The following is a 14,725-nucleotide window of genomic DNA, read 5'->3' on the forward strand; positions in this document are numbered from 1 at the left end:
TGGGTCTCTAATGCAACACATATCACATTCTCAAAACCAATCCAAGAATGCTATGATGTAAGTAAGTATACTCACAAAAACATAACCTAAACTTAATTCAATGCAAGATGTACATTCAAAAATGACTATGTTGCTTGATGTGATGCCTGGGAAAAGTGATGGAAGATTGATGAATATACTGTCCCTAACACTTCACCCACCAAAACAATGTCCTGTTCATCCTTATTCTACTTTATTCCTCACTGCTTGATTCTATGGTTAGGGGAAGCCGGGGGGCGACAACTGGGGAATTTAATGGCTGCACAGAAGGAATTTCAGCAAGTAAAGTTTTCGTGATAAGCAACATTCCTTCCCTCTTCTATGCAGCCATGAAAAGGACAGGAGCCCTGTGCCTTTAAAAAAAAAACTGGCATCCATCATTATTGTAAACTTGTCATTCCTGTCAAAATCACACTAGGTTAAAGAACTGGCCTGGTTTCTTTTCTTTTTAAGCATCTTCTGTTAACATCTCCTCTAGGACTCAGAAAAAAGTATTTTTTTTCTTCTCCAAGGTGTTATTGTTATCATTATGTTTATTTATACCCCACTTTTTCTCTCCAGTGGCTTACATTAAAATGATTTCAATACAATTTAAAATATACAAACATTAAAACAGAATTAAATAGCAATGGTATTTTAAAAGTTCACAGTTTAAATCCATAAAAAGATACCCAAAGCTAAAAACCACAACACCCTTGTGACTTGATCTTAAAATCTTTCTTCTTTAAAAGCCTGCCAATGGAAGGCCAGCAGGGAGGGGGGCATTCTGGTTTCCTTGGGCAGGGAGTTCCAGAGTCAAGGGGCAGCCTCCAAGAAGGAAGGCCAGCTCTCTCGTTTCCACCAACCGAGCTTGAGATGAAAATCGGACCAGGAGAAGCCTCTCCTGTCTAGGGCTTTAAAGGTCATAACCAGCACTTTGAATTGTGCCTGGAAACAAACTGCTAGCTAGTGGAGCTGCAGCAAAAAGGGAGGTTGTAGCCATCCCCAGTGAGCAACTGGGCTGCAGTTCTTTGGACCAAATGAAGTTCAGATCTTACTTTTTTTGTTCTGATTTTGAACAACAATTATCCACATATATTCTTTGCCAAAGTTTTTGCAAAATGATTTACTTACCTGGAGTTTCCACACGACGATAATGGTAAGGATTAATACACACTTCTTTCTGTTTTGAGCCAAATGGAAACTCACAACATTCCAGTGGTTTCAATTCATGGTGCGATTGCAGGTCAGGCCAACGCCACACTCGGCAGTAAATGACATGCGGCAAACCTTTGCGATGAGACACTTGCAATCTTCCATCCAAAGAGCGTGGAATTGTCACACACTTACTGGGCTGCCCAGGACAGCTGAGTGCCCTCTCCAGTTCCTCCATGGCACCCTTTTTTTTCTTCAGCTTCTTCACTAAGGAGTCAACAGCTTTTTCTGCCCACTTTTCCTCTTCATCTCCTTGCTTCCAGCCCAGCAGTCGTTTCACAGCTGGGCTGGTGAAGGAGAACAAAGAACTGATAGGGGTGCTGGGGTGCATATGAATCACAGATGATGTTATGATTGCAGACGGAGACCTAGATTTTTTTCCCCCTCTGCTGCTTCTTCTTCTTTTTTTTTAAATAGGGTGTGAATCTTAGTATGAAGAGAGTAACTGCCTTCAAAAATCAGGTTCTTTCAAACATATCTTGGATATTGCTGGAAGTATACTTTGCCTCAAGTGTCTTCAAATGTTGACAAATTCTGCAATAAAAGAATAATTTTGAATAAGACTAAGGGAAAACCTTTTTTGCTCCCACATACTATCTTTTTGTTCACTTAAGTCTTTCTTTCATTGTTGTGTGTAATGTGCCTGTTGATTTATGGTGACTCCAGGAATTTCATAGGGTTCTCTTTTGCAAGAAATACCCAGAGGAGGTTTTGCCAGTTCCTTCTTCTGAAATGTAGCCCACAGCACTTTGGAGTCACTGGCAATTCTCACCCAAGTACTAACCAGGTTAGACACTTTTTAGCTTCCAAAATCAGATGGGATCTGGTGCCCTTAGGGTATCTAAGCCTGCTTTCAAATTACTGTCTAAATATTACTACAACAAAGCCTGCTCTTCTGTTGAATGCTTTCCATTTGCTTCCAACTTACAGAGATCCTAAGGAAAACCTATTATGTTTTTTTTTCCAGAAAATCTATTCAGAGGCTGAGAGTATATGAATTTCCTAATAGTTGACAGTGAGTTTCCAAGACCAAGCAGGGATCTGAATCATAGTCCTAGTCCAATACTCAAACTGCTGGATCAGTTACAAATTAGTTATAATTATGCCTCTTCTCACAAGGTTCCAAGATCTTAAGAACAAGCTATTCCTAAGAGCATTCCTGTTCTCTAACACCACACATTAAAGAAGACAAATTCACAGTTTTATAGACTAGAACAGTGTTTACCAAAGTGGGCGCTACCGCCCCCTGGTGGGCGCTGCAGTGATCCAGGGGGACGGTGATGGCCACAGGTGCATTTGCCATATGCATTAATACATATATCTTTCTGTTTAATTGCTATTAAAATAAAAAATAATAATTTCCAGGTTGCACTGAGTAATATTTTTTTCTGGAAAGGGGGCGGTAGCCAAATAAGTTTGGGAACCACTGGACTAGAGAATGCTAGATGTTTGTTGTTGCCAACTGTAGCAGGAACTGGGGGCAAATATTGGAGATATTGCTAAGGGTGAGCCCAGTCCTAGAGAAGTCTCCCTCAGAGAATTTTGGTGAATCAGGCCTAAAACATGAAAGGCACCAGATTCTGTCTGATCTTGGAAGCTAAGCAGTGTCGGCTCCAATTACTACTTGGATGAGAGATCACCAATGCATACCAGGTGCTGTAGACTATACCTCAGGAACTAGCCAAAACAGCTTGAGTATTCCTTGTCTTAGAAAGCCTATTAAATTCATGTGGTTGCAATAAGTCAACAGGTGACCTGAAAGCATATACTCACACAGTCAGATTGAAAAAAGTATCTACTTCCCACAGTAGTTTCAAGGGAGGATTAATTTGTAGCTTAACTATTTAAAATGTAATGCAATGAGAAATTAGAAACTCACAATAGCAGACATTTTGAAAAAGTCATTAAAATCTTGTCTATGAAAATTAAAATATTTTATTTACAAAAAATGTAAACTAGGGGGTTACACACCGGCAGTGACAGAAAGGAAGTTCCAACAATTAAACAAAGAGAAAAGTAGTCTTTCTTGTGCATGTCCAGCCACACACCAAACTCACGTTAAGGATATTCTCACTCACTCTATTCCCCACCTGAAATATTGTGTCCTGTTCTGGGCCCCATAATTCAAGAAGGATATTGTCAAGATGGAACATGTCCAGAGAGAGAAGGGCAATCAAAATGATTAAAGGTTTTGAAACCAAGCCCTATGAGGGACGGCTGAAAGAGCTGGCTGTTTACCTTGGAGAAGGGAAGGTTCCGATGGAACATGATAGGATATCATATTGAGAAGAGGAGAAGCTCGTTTTCTCTTCCAAAGAGTGAGACACAGAGCAACGGGATTCAAGCCACAGGAAAAGATATTACATTTAAATTTTATGAAAAACTTCCTAATGGTAAGAGCTGTTCAGCAGTGGGATACATTGTCTGGGAGTGTGCTGGAATTGTACTTTCCGGAAGTCTTTAAACAGAGGCTATATGGCCATCTGTTTGGACTATTTAGACTGTTTTCCTGCATGTCAGGAGGTTGGACTGAATGGCCCTTGGGGCCTCTTCCAACTCTATGATTCTATATACAAGGAGAGGTCATAATCATACCAAGGAGGCAAACCTTCAAAAATTATACTTAATGGACCTCAAACCTTCTAAGTCCTAGAGAATGAGTGAGCCAGGGGTGATTTGAGTCCAGGTCACCCAAATCTCTTAAGTAAAGAGGCTGGGAGAGGAAGATGATTTGGTGCAACTGCTTTTGGCTTTTAAGCAGGAAGCTAATTGGAAGAGAGAGAGAATGCTGGTAAGTATATAAGAATTAATCATGTTGGGTAAGTTCTGTTTTATTCTTATCTGTGGATGTGGAAACTATACAATGATTATCATGCTTAACCCCAGGTTTCCTGATAAGCTTATGTAACTTCAGTCACCAGATTTCAAAAATTAGTATTTCCATTTCGCAGTTCTATCCTGGGGCCTTTTTCCCCTGCTTGCAATTATTCAACACGGTTTTAAACAAATACAATTATCTCTTTCAGTGAGATTAAATGAGTTAGCTGTGACATCAGCATGACTTTGTAACACTGTTATTTATAGTGTGAGAGGGCCAGCCGAGGATGCAGGCATTTGTGCTATAAATCAATCAATAAAAGACATGCTGTTTGATGGGACTCAAGAATAAGCATATTAACTGATTTTCCAAAGTAAACATTAACTTTTTAAAAGGCATAGTTCATAAGTGTCAGTAGAAATATCAAGCTGCATTGCTCCCAACATGACACTGTCAGATAATCTCTGATGCTAAAATGCCAGTGAGAGAACCAATGCATTGTTCTCAAAAACAAAAGGAGCCATGCTGGTCCATGGAAGAAGAGGAAATAAAATTAACAATTAAGTCATAAAGAGGTATGCAATCTTTTGAATTCTTCAACAGTCTTCTATAAGGACTATTCATACTAGACAATTATATCGCTCAAATTCCATTTTAACTGCTATGGATGCAACCTATGGAATTTGTAGTTTAGTGTGGCACTAGAATTCTCTGGTTAAGAATTGTAAATTACAAAGTTCAGGCAAGCAGCATCATGGTGCTACAAGGCAAAGTGAGGGGTGATAGTTCCCTGTGTTAGACTGGGCAAAGTACAACCTGAATGCCAAATCCTAGGACAAAAAGAGAGGAAGAGAAAGACAGAGATCACCCTAATAATGGCAAACTGCATTCCCCAAAATCTCTGGGAGATTCAGTTTTGTCATTTATACTTACAGTACATATATGGGTGTGACTATCAAGTTACTTATAATTCTAAAAATAGGCTATATTTTGCCTCTTCAACCCTGGTGGAGATATTTATATTGAAAAAGTAAATTGTGTCTTCCAGATGCTTCTAAATCAGAATGGCGAATTTATGTTTCATATATGTCTATATAATTGCTAACCTTTTAAATAAATAATAATAATCCTAAATGACAAGGATGACCTGGTGTGCTACTATCAATTTATTAATGTTCAGCTCTATTTTTGTCAGCAGAATGAATGAAAATTTTGAAATGCTTATTGCACTTGCACTATTATTAACTGCTTGACACTTAATTCAGAAAGAATCTAAATAGATTTCATAATATGGCACCTATTTATAGAACCATACTGTAAACAAGTCATTACACACACACATATTCCTGCTGGACTTTCCAGCAGTACACAACACATTTGCCTGCCCACACTTGATTGCTGTTGGCAGACTTGACCACTGATCGGTTATAACTTCCATTTATGGAAAATAAAGCAATAAATCTGATTTCAACTCTTTGCACGAATGTAGGGTTTTTTCCCCATTTTCTCTCTTCTTTATTTTTCTACCACCCTCTTATTTTTATTCAATGCCCCCCAATTTCACACTGGGATACTGTCACCACCCTGGATTGTTCTCAACTCTGGGAAGCACTGTTCTAAATGGTACAATATACTATTTGGGGAAGATTGGGGGAATGGCTCAAAGGAGAGCAAAAATAGTCTCCAACACTCAGAAGTTGTCTATCTTTGGGCTGGACGCTCCTCAAGATAACCAGAAGTTTGCAGGAGATACAGGTAAACTGATCATATAATATAGTTGTATGTTCTATAATTAGTGTCAGTCTCAATATGGAGGCCGCAACTTGCACAAGTCACTGATAAATGTCTTGCTATCAGGCTATACCTATCAATGCATACCTGGTCTAATACAAGAATTCCAGATAGAAATCACTTCTCAGTTTACTTAAACAGCTTCGTAAGTCTTTCCCATCATTCCCCAACAGTTGCTGTCTTATAAGGATAGGGAAATATGTGGCTGAACTCCTACAATCCTTCTACTCAACTATAGGTGCATCTAGACTGTAGAATTAATGCAGTGTGACACCACTAATTGCCAAGCCACAATACTATGGAATCATGGGAGCTGTAGCTTTACAAGGTCTTTAGTCTTCTCTACCAAAGAGTGCTGGTGCTTCATCAAGTTATAACTCCCAGGATTCCAGCACATTGAGCTATGGCAGTTAAAGTGATGTCAAACTGCATTGATTTACAATGTAGGTGCATCCTGTTTTGGAATGGGAGCTGGAATACTACATCATCCAGGAGACCCATACATTGTGAGGAGGAGGAGGAGCATATCAGATCACCCTGAGCAATTTGGAGATGGAACTTTGATAAATAATAGATATAAGCTAAAACACTCTGTGATGAATCCACAACTGAAAGATCCAAGTTTCATAGCTTCTAAATTGCATATTGCAACACATCCTTTGGCTGTCTAGCCTATGGGTCCCTATGGGTTTACTGCTTTCTTTCAGCTTCATTTCTGTGTGGGTGAAGTAAAGACAGAAATATTGTATCAAGTGTGTCAAACTACAGGACTGGAAGGATCCTGAAGCCCTCAAGAGTAGCCATTAGAGAAGAGTCAAAATGCTTCACTTCCTTCACCTTTGACAAAAGGGCCCTTATCGTCCAGAATACAATATGCAATGAGTCAGCATGATCAACTAATGTACATTGTGCACATAATAGCACCAGTGGGAAATTAATGACTGCAGTGACAAATCAAAAAGTATTGGAGGGTTTATGATATACTTGTTCCGACGTGATTCCTGAGATTATTATTTTTTATTCAGGTGATGTCAATAATCCCAGCATGACAAACAGTTTTGTTTTGTTACTCATTTGTACAGTATTTCATGAGGAACATGATACTTTCATTTGAAAGAACAGTCCTTGAAACATTGAATTACAGTATCACGGAGTTGGAAGGAACTGCAAGGGCTATCTAGTGCAATCTTTACTCATGAAGGAATACGTAACTAAAACAACCTTGAGAGATGCCATACAACCTCCGTTTAAAGACACCCAATCTGAGTCACAAACCTATTGTGAGCTCCAGAGTCTACGAGTGCATGTATTCTGTAGAATTAATGCAATTTCATACCACTTACTACCAGGTCTCAATGCTATGGAATCATGTGAGTACCTCACCAAACTACTGATCTCAGGACTCCGTAGCACTGAACCATGGTAGTTAAAGTAGTGCCAAGCTGCATTAATGCTACAGTCTAATTAACCCTAAGTCATATCCATCTTGGAATGTAAAAAGCATTCTGTACCTATAGAGAATACATATTAAAAAGAAGCAGCATGGAGGTCCCAAGGACCTCTTTTAAATTCTTTAAAAATACTTTTTTTCTGAAAATATCCCCACAGTTTTTTAGGAAAGCCCTTGGGCACAATTTTACAACCACAACCAGCAATTTCAGGCTCAGGATGGACAAAACCAAGATGACATCTACTTACATCCCGTGTATGAAAAAGTCCATGATGGTAGTGCAACTGCCCAAGTTCACAAAGAGCTCCAGAAAGGCCACAAATTAAAATATATTAAAATTAAAAGCAAGCAATGGGAATGAAGGGGAGTGTGCCCCCCACCAGCCCCAGTTCCATGGAAATGTATACAGTTCCCAGGTAGTTGCATGACTGTGTTGTAAATGACACCATACTTGGTAGGACAATGTTCTGATTAAGTATCAGTATGTGCTTATCACTGCCAAGTAATAATCTGAACTGAAAAAAGAGCTATGCTTCCAACAAAGCACTGTTCATTTTATTTTTGGTTTCAGAATATCAGGAAGAGATGACAAATAAGGAAAAGAGGAAAGGTTTGCCTAGGAAAGAGCAAGCCCAGTTGATTTCAGCATTCGAGACTGAACTCTCCAAGGCCCTGAGATGGCTTATTGTTGCTGTGTGCCTTCAAGTCATTTTCCATGTACGGCAACCCTACATGTAAACAACCCATTATTGGGTTTTCTTGACAAGATTGATTCAGAGTGTGATCGAGGTGACCACCCCCCCCCCCAGGACTTTGTAAAAGATAGTTCAAAAATCAAGACTTTATGTTCTATATTCCATATATTTATAGTAGAAGGTGATTGAGACTTTTTACTGGAGTTTACTGTGGATTATCCCTGCACTCTGAGGCAAGAGATAACAACTTCATGAATTGTAAAATCATGCTGCTAAAACTCCACTTTTATGAATTTCCATGCTGGGTTCTCCAGATGTTATGAACTTCGTTATCAAATATTTTCAATTGTTTATATCATTCATGATTCCCCTTTATGCAATGTAACTCACTTTTATGGATTCTCCCTTATTTCCATGAAATCTATCTATCTGCCTATATGTATTTGTACTCTTTGGGATCCCCGGAAAATATGTATTTTTCCCAGCATGGTTTATATTCCAACTTTATTTTATTTTTCATTTTATTTCATATAATTGTCAAGTCATGAAATCAAATAGGAAATATTTTGAACTCAACCTGAACCTGAATGGATTTTAATCATATGTTTTTATATTTTTTATATTGTTTTAATTGTTTTATTGGATTTTTATAGCTGTTTTAATTATGTATAGGCATCGAATTGTTGCCAATTTTGTACGCCGCCCTGAGTCCCTTCGCGTGAGAAGGGCGGGATATAAATGTTGGAAATAAATAAATAAATAAATAAATAACCCCAGAACTTATCCCATTTCCTATGACCCAGGCTTCCTTTCCCAAAAACAAAAGGATAATCTGCCACCGCAAAACCCAATCAAATTCAAATTGCATGGACAATATAGGGCTTGAGTCGCCGAATTCGGAGTTTGCTGACCTAAAGGTGATTTGCCCCAAGGCAAACATTGTCATATCTCACCCAAAGGAAAAACCAGGACACCTCAGGAAGGTGCCCTGCAGAGCCTGTCAATATGGCTCATCACCCCAGAACTCTTTTTTCATCTTTGCTTCCATCTCTGACACCCCAAGGCATATCTAAAATCTGTATACGTGACAGAAACCCGGACACCCTTGATTGCTGCCATTAATAAATTAAGCACCCTTTAGAAATCGGTCTAGCAGGACTTAATCCGCCAGTTCCTGTCCTGTCACCTCATTGTTTCAATAACTCCCGCCTTCTCTTTCCTGATTGGCCCGAGTAGAGACAAAAGGCAGCTTCCTATTGGGCCAACGGAGCAAGGCGGGAAACGAAAGCCCGCCTCGTTCAACCTTCTAGCCTATCAACGATCAGATGGGCGGGGGAGCAGGGCGGGAAATTCAAAGGGCTGTCAGACTGAAATTTTGTATAAATATGGCTTTATTTTGATTGTATGGTACCCTAGTAGACCGAATGATCGCTACTAGAGTCCTCTTCAGCTGAATTGCTCAATAAAGACTCCTTGGCGGATTTTTCTTCAACTTTGGCGGACCTTCTTCATTTCGGCTTCAGGTTGTATTGCGGCTCGTAATTCTCCTTTTGGCTTCGCCAAGGTCCGTTCCCTCAGGACCGGATCGGGTCTCTCCTTAAGGGCCCGATCCCCTAAAACGCGGTCGACAACAAGAGGGAGGTTGGTTTTGATTTTGTCTAAGGTTGAGAGAGCATAATTTGCCCAAAGTTATGAAAAGGGTTAACATGGCTCAATGGGATTCAAATCCCTGGTCTCCAGAGCTGGAACCCACTGCTCTTTTAAACTGACTTAAAGTCAAAACTGTCTTGATGGTACTCAGATCTCAGAGAACTTCCTTAATGCTGCCTACTGTGGAACTTCAAACATGTCTGCATATGACAAATACCTATCCAGTCACAATCTGAAACCAAGAGATTAGAGCTCTAAAACAGAATCCTATAAACTACATGAACCAAAATAAAGTCTCAGCATGCTCCCATTTATGCCAAGTATTCTTGTTTACTGGCAATAGATGAAAATATCCAGTAAATGTTGATAGGAGAAACAACACAGCAATCACAGATGGCGCAATGAGGCCTGCTAACTTCAAAATGTTTAAATTGCTGTTACAAAAATATCTGTGCGGGCACCAGTATTTTTTGGTTAAAATGTCCTTGCATTGTTTTCACAGACTAGGAATGTTGTTTCATAAGGAGCACCTCTTACTAGATTTGGTGTGGCTTCATCTTTCATTTCTGATGTCAACAATGCAGTAAGACGATTACTATGTTCCCAAGAATAAGGAATGCATGTCATATCATCATGCCAAGGTGGCTGGGCATGATGCCAGCCCTCTGCCTGATAAATATTTGCGCTCTAAGATGTAAAAATGATGGCAATTTGAAGAAGGAAGGGGGAGAATTTGCTTGATACGGAGGTCCTATATAAAGGAAGCCTATCACTGGGTTTCACTGTCACTTTCCTATCTTGGGCCTCAGACAGAATACAACCACAGATACTGTTCTTATCAGGATGCCTGATCAGATTTAAATAAAAACAAAAACAGGTATTGCATCAAGACTTGGAAACATTATTTGTTTTGTTTGCGGAATGAGAACTCCCAGGATTTTGTAGCTAGCACAGTCATGAGGGTTTTCAGGTAAGAGAAAATGTTCTAAGCTTTGACACAACACAATGAAAGAAAACATGCAAAGGGATCTTGTAGTACATGAGAGAATAACGAAACGAACCAAGCTGATAACGTAAGTTTTTTTAGATTTAGGGTGCATCTACACTGTAGAATTAATTCAGTATGATATTATTTTCACTGCTATGGCTCACTGCTATGGAAGCATGGGAGTTGTAGTTTTACAAGATCTTTAACCCCGTCAGAATGATTCCACAGCATTAGGCCACAGGAGTTAAATGGTGTTAAACTGCATTCATTCTACAGTGTAGATCAGAGCTTTCCAAACTGTATGTTGTGACATATTAGTGAGTCGGCTGCATTGTGTAGGTGTATTGTGCAAATGTAATGGGAAACCTCTAAGTCTATGTGAAATCGGCCATACATTTACATGGGCCCCTGGTGGTGCAGCGTATTAAAGCGCTGAACTGCTGAACTTGTGGACCGAAAGGTCCCAGGTTCGAATCAGGGGAGCGGAGTGAGCACCTGCTGTTAGCCCCAGCTTCTGCCAACCTAGCAATTCAAAAACATGCAAATATGAGGAGATCAATAGATGCCGCTCCTGCGGGAAGGTAACGGCGCTCCATGCAGTCATGCCAGCCACATGACCTTGGAGGTGTCTACGGACAACGCTGGCTCTTCGGCTTAGAAATGGAGATGAGCATCAACCCCCAGAGTCAGACAAGACTGGATTTAATGTCAGGGGAAAACCTTTACCATACATACACACACACACACAGGAAAAGTTTTCATGAAATATGTTGTGTCCCCATACATTTCATTTCACACTTTATGTATGTGTCTGTATCTCTTACAAGCAATCTCTAGTTTGCTACTAAAACTGAATTTCTTTGTCACAAAATGATGCATGTCTAAAAAGTGTGTCATCAACATGATATGTTTTTGTAGTCAATGTTTTCAATAGATCGTGATATTTTGATGCTAAATTTGTAAATACAGTAATTACAATATAACATTACTGCGTATTGAACTGCTTTTTCTGTCAAATTTGTTGTAAAACATGATGTTTTGGTGCTTAATTTGTAAAATCATAACCTAATTTGATGTTTAATAGGCTTTTCCTTAATCCTTATTATCCAAGATATTTGCTTATCCAAGCTTCTGCCAGTCCGTTTAGCTTGGATAAGTGACTCTACTGTATATAGTACTGGCTCTGAGAAATGTGAAGTTAAAAACATAAACATTTATAACACCCTAGTAAGTATGACTACCAAAGTTACTAGCTTGGTGGGAGCTGACAGGGAAAGGGGCAAAATGTGTTTCCATGTTATGCATGGAGAAGGGGAGTTAATTTCTACACTGGGAGTAGAAGAAGGATGGAAGGCTGCAGTTTTCTTCCAACAGACCATCCCCTTCATTTAGGGGAAATCAATCTTGGGATTTGTAGTTGGGTGAGGAATATTTACTTTTACACAGACAAAGGTATAAACTTCATAAAAAGTACAACTCCCATGATTCCATACCATTGAGCCATGGTACCTAAATGTGGTGTCAAACTGCATTAATTCCGCAGTGTAGATGCACTCCTTGATGCCTTCCCATGACTAATTGGGGATTACTTGTTTGATAGGTCCTGGGTGTCCACTGCTGCCTAAACACAAGCCTGATGTACAACAAAAAGTGCGCAGTACATCCATGCTGGAATCAAACGGAAGCACATTGCTTTGCACAAGACAGAAAATGAGGAAAGATTCCACTTAATATGCAAGGGTGAAATGAAGTTTTTTTACCCTTTACTCTAAAGGTTCAAAGTGTTCCTTTTTTTCATTATGAAAGGATCTTTGCGTACTTTATGAGATTAGTAAGATCTTCGCCCTCATTTGATCTCTAAAACTGTACAAGTGACTTCAATATCTACACAGAAAAAAACTGCTAGATGATGTCATCGGTCTCAATGTCACCAAAAGTGCCAAATCAATTCATGGGCTCAAGAGAGGCCTGTCTAGACAGATGTCGCACTCAACCTTTCTGTACTGTTGGGTGATGGGGAGAGGGAACAACACATTGGCACTCTGCTTACTAGAATCCAAAGATGACAATTTGGATCAACTAAAATAAGAAAAATGCTTGCAAACATATTAGTCCCATCCTATTGGAGCAGTTCTTATTTACTTGTATTATTTCAATAAAAAGATGTTATTCGAGCATCACAATGATACACAGCGTTTTCAGTCTGTATGACTCCTTTATGTTAGTATTGCAGTTAATATCAAATCAATAGCTATCTGCCTTACCTAGAAATACTTCCCACCCTTCTGGTTTTGCAATAAAATACTGAAACTGCAGAAAGTTGTCATGTATATAGCTATTAGACAGGCAGAGGAGAAAGTATTTTTTCAGAACTTCTTCATACTTTACACTGTAATCCAGGTACACTGGGATGGCACTGAGAGGGGAGATCTCTTTCCGTATTGCACATAATCACAATGAGAGGAGGAACGTCTTGAAGCTTGCTCTCTCTCTCTCTCTCTCTCTCTCTCTCTCTCTATATATATAGGATTGGGTTTTCAATGCTGAAAGAATAATCCAATTTCCTCACCTCAGCTAAGCACGCATTCCCACCTTCTATCTCAATAATTTCCCTGTATACCCTGTTGGCCTGTGTAGTTCCCCAATTATTTTGCTAATACAATTCAAAGTGGCAACAGAAACATTTCCTCTGATTTTTTTCACATTCACAAAATGACATGACACAAAAACAAAGGACCCTTCTCTTTCGCACACACACAAAGTACACATCATCTTCATACAATTTTCACCATAATATACCAATTAATAAAGTCAGTTTGTATTCTATAGAGCCTGCACGGTGTAGTGGTTTCAGTAATGGAGTAGAACTGTGGAAACCAGGGTCTAAATCCTTACTTGGCCATGAAAATCCACTTGGGCAGTTCACACTCTCTCAGCCTCAAAGGAAGACAAAGACAATACCCCCACTCAAACCAATCTGCCAAGAAAAATCCTGTGACAGGGTCTCTTTGAGTCAGAAATGACATAAAGCCCTACATAACAATAAACCAATGCAGGCAGTCCGCAACGTACAAACAAGATAGTTTCTGTAGGTTTGTTCTTAAGTTGAATTTCTATGTAAGTTGGAATAGGTGCATTTTTTAAAGTTTAACTCCAGCCAAAATCATCTATTTTTTAGCTTTGGATAGCATAAGGAAGGGTTAACATCCCTGTGGTGTTTGTTTTGCTGTCTGTGCCCCTGTTCAAGGTTTCACCTCACTTTCTGTCCCTGTAATAATTGGATTTTGAAAAAAAAAATTGGCTTGTTGTGGAAACAAGGACTGGTAATAAAACACCTTTTCCCCACGAAACTCTTTCAGGGCACCATGTAGAAGATAGACTAGGGCTGTACTCCTTTGCTTGCTTACCTAGGAGTATACTTCACTGGAAATAAAATAATGAACTCTTTTGGTTTATGAATTTCCTCTTCAAGAAATGTCACATTTTGTTTATTTCAATGCCCCAAATAAAGATTAGTCAGTTATGGATACTTTTTTCATAGTATTCTAAAGCCAATTATTCTAAGCCATTCACAGTGATTCTTCAACTGAGCACACACCCGTCTATATTAGGCTAAATCTTCAGCGATAAAACCTTACTGGTGCATTTGCACTGCTTGTTAAGAGTTGACAGACTACAAACCACCACCAGTCCATTTCTAGCTCCAGCAAGCAAAGTATTTTTCCAAATGATTCACAACACCACAATTATGTGGCATCTAGAACTCCGGAATAATCCTTAGTTGCCTAATTACTATCTCTCTATGTACATTTTAGCCAGAAAATACATTTTAAGAAACATAACCCAGAAGCTTTTTTAAAAGGATAACTCACATGACTGCATTTTCCCAGTGGAATTCTTTTTAAAATGGAGCAGCAGCTTTCCGTATTGTATTACAAACTACTTTTAAAAATCCCTTGAGTTTCATTAGGCCTCTGTTCAGGGTTAGAGCGGAGGATGGGAAAGAGCTGCTGATTCATTTGGAGATAAACTCAAAAGCCCTAATGAGAACACGGGCCTGGTCCTTTGGCCCTTGACCAAGTCCTCAGGTTCAATACTGC

The 14,725-nt window shown here is 39.3% G+C and overlaps 1 protein-coding gene across 4 annotated transcripts in view; it reads right to left on the reverse strand.

Moving 5' to 3' along the window:
• The window catches only part of smad9 (SMAD family member 9), a 66,305-nt gene that overhangs the window by 37,075 nt on the left and 14,505 nt on the right, over nt 1-14,725 (reverse strand). For all 4 annotated transcript variants that reach the window (XM_062974733.1, XM_062974734.1, XM_062974735.1 and 1 more), the window contains one exon: nt 1,153-1,767. In XM_062974733.1, the coding sequence (XP_062830803.1) occupies nt 1,153-1,564 (412 nt within the window). In that variant the 5' untranslated portion in view covers nt 1,565-1,767. The remainder of the gene's footprint in view (nt 1-1,152; nt 1,768-14,725) is intronic.

This window comes from Anolis carolinensis, chromosome 3 (genome assembly GCF_035594765.1).
Source record: "Anolis carolinensis isolate JA03-04 chromosome 3, rAnoCar3.1.pri, whole genome shotgun sequence".
Lineage (NCBI taxonomy): Eukaryota > Metazoa > Chordata > Lepidosauria > Squamata > Dactyloidae > Anolis > Anolis carolinensis.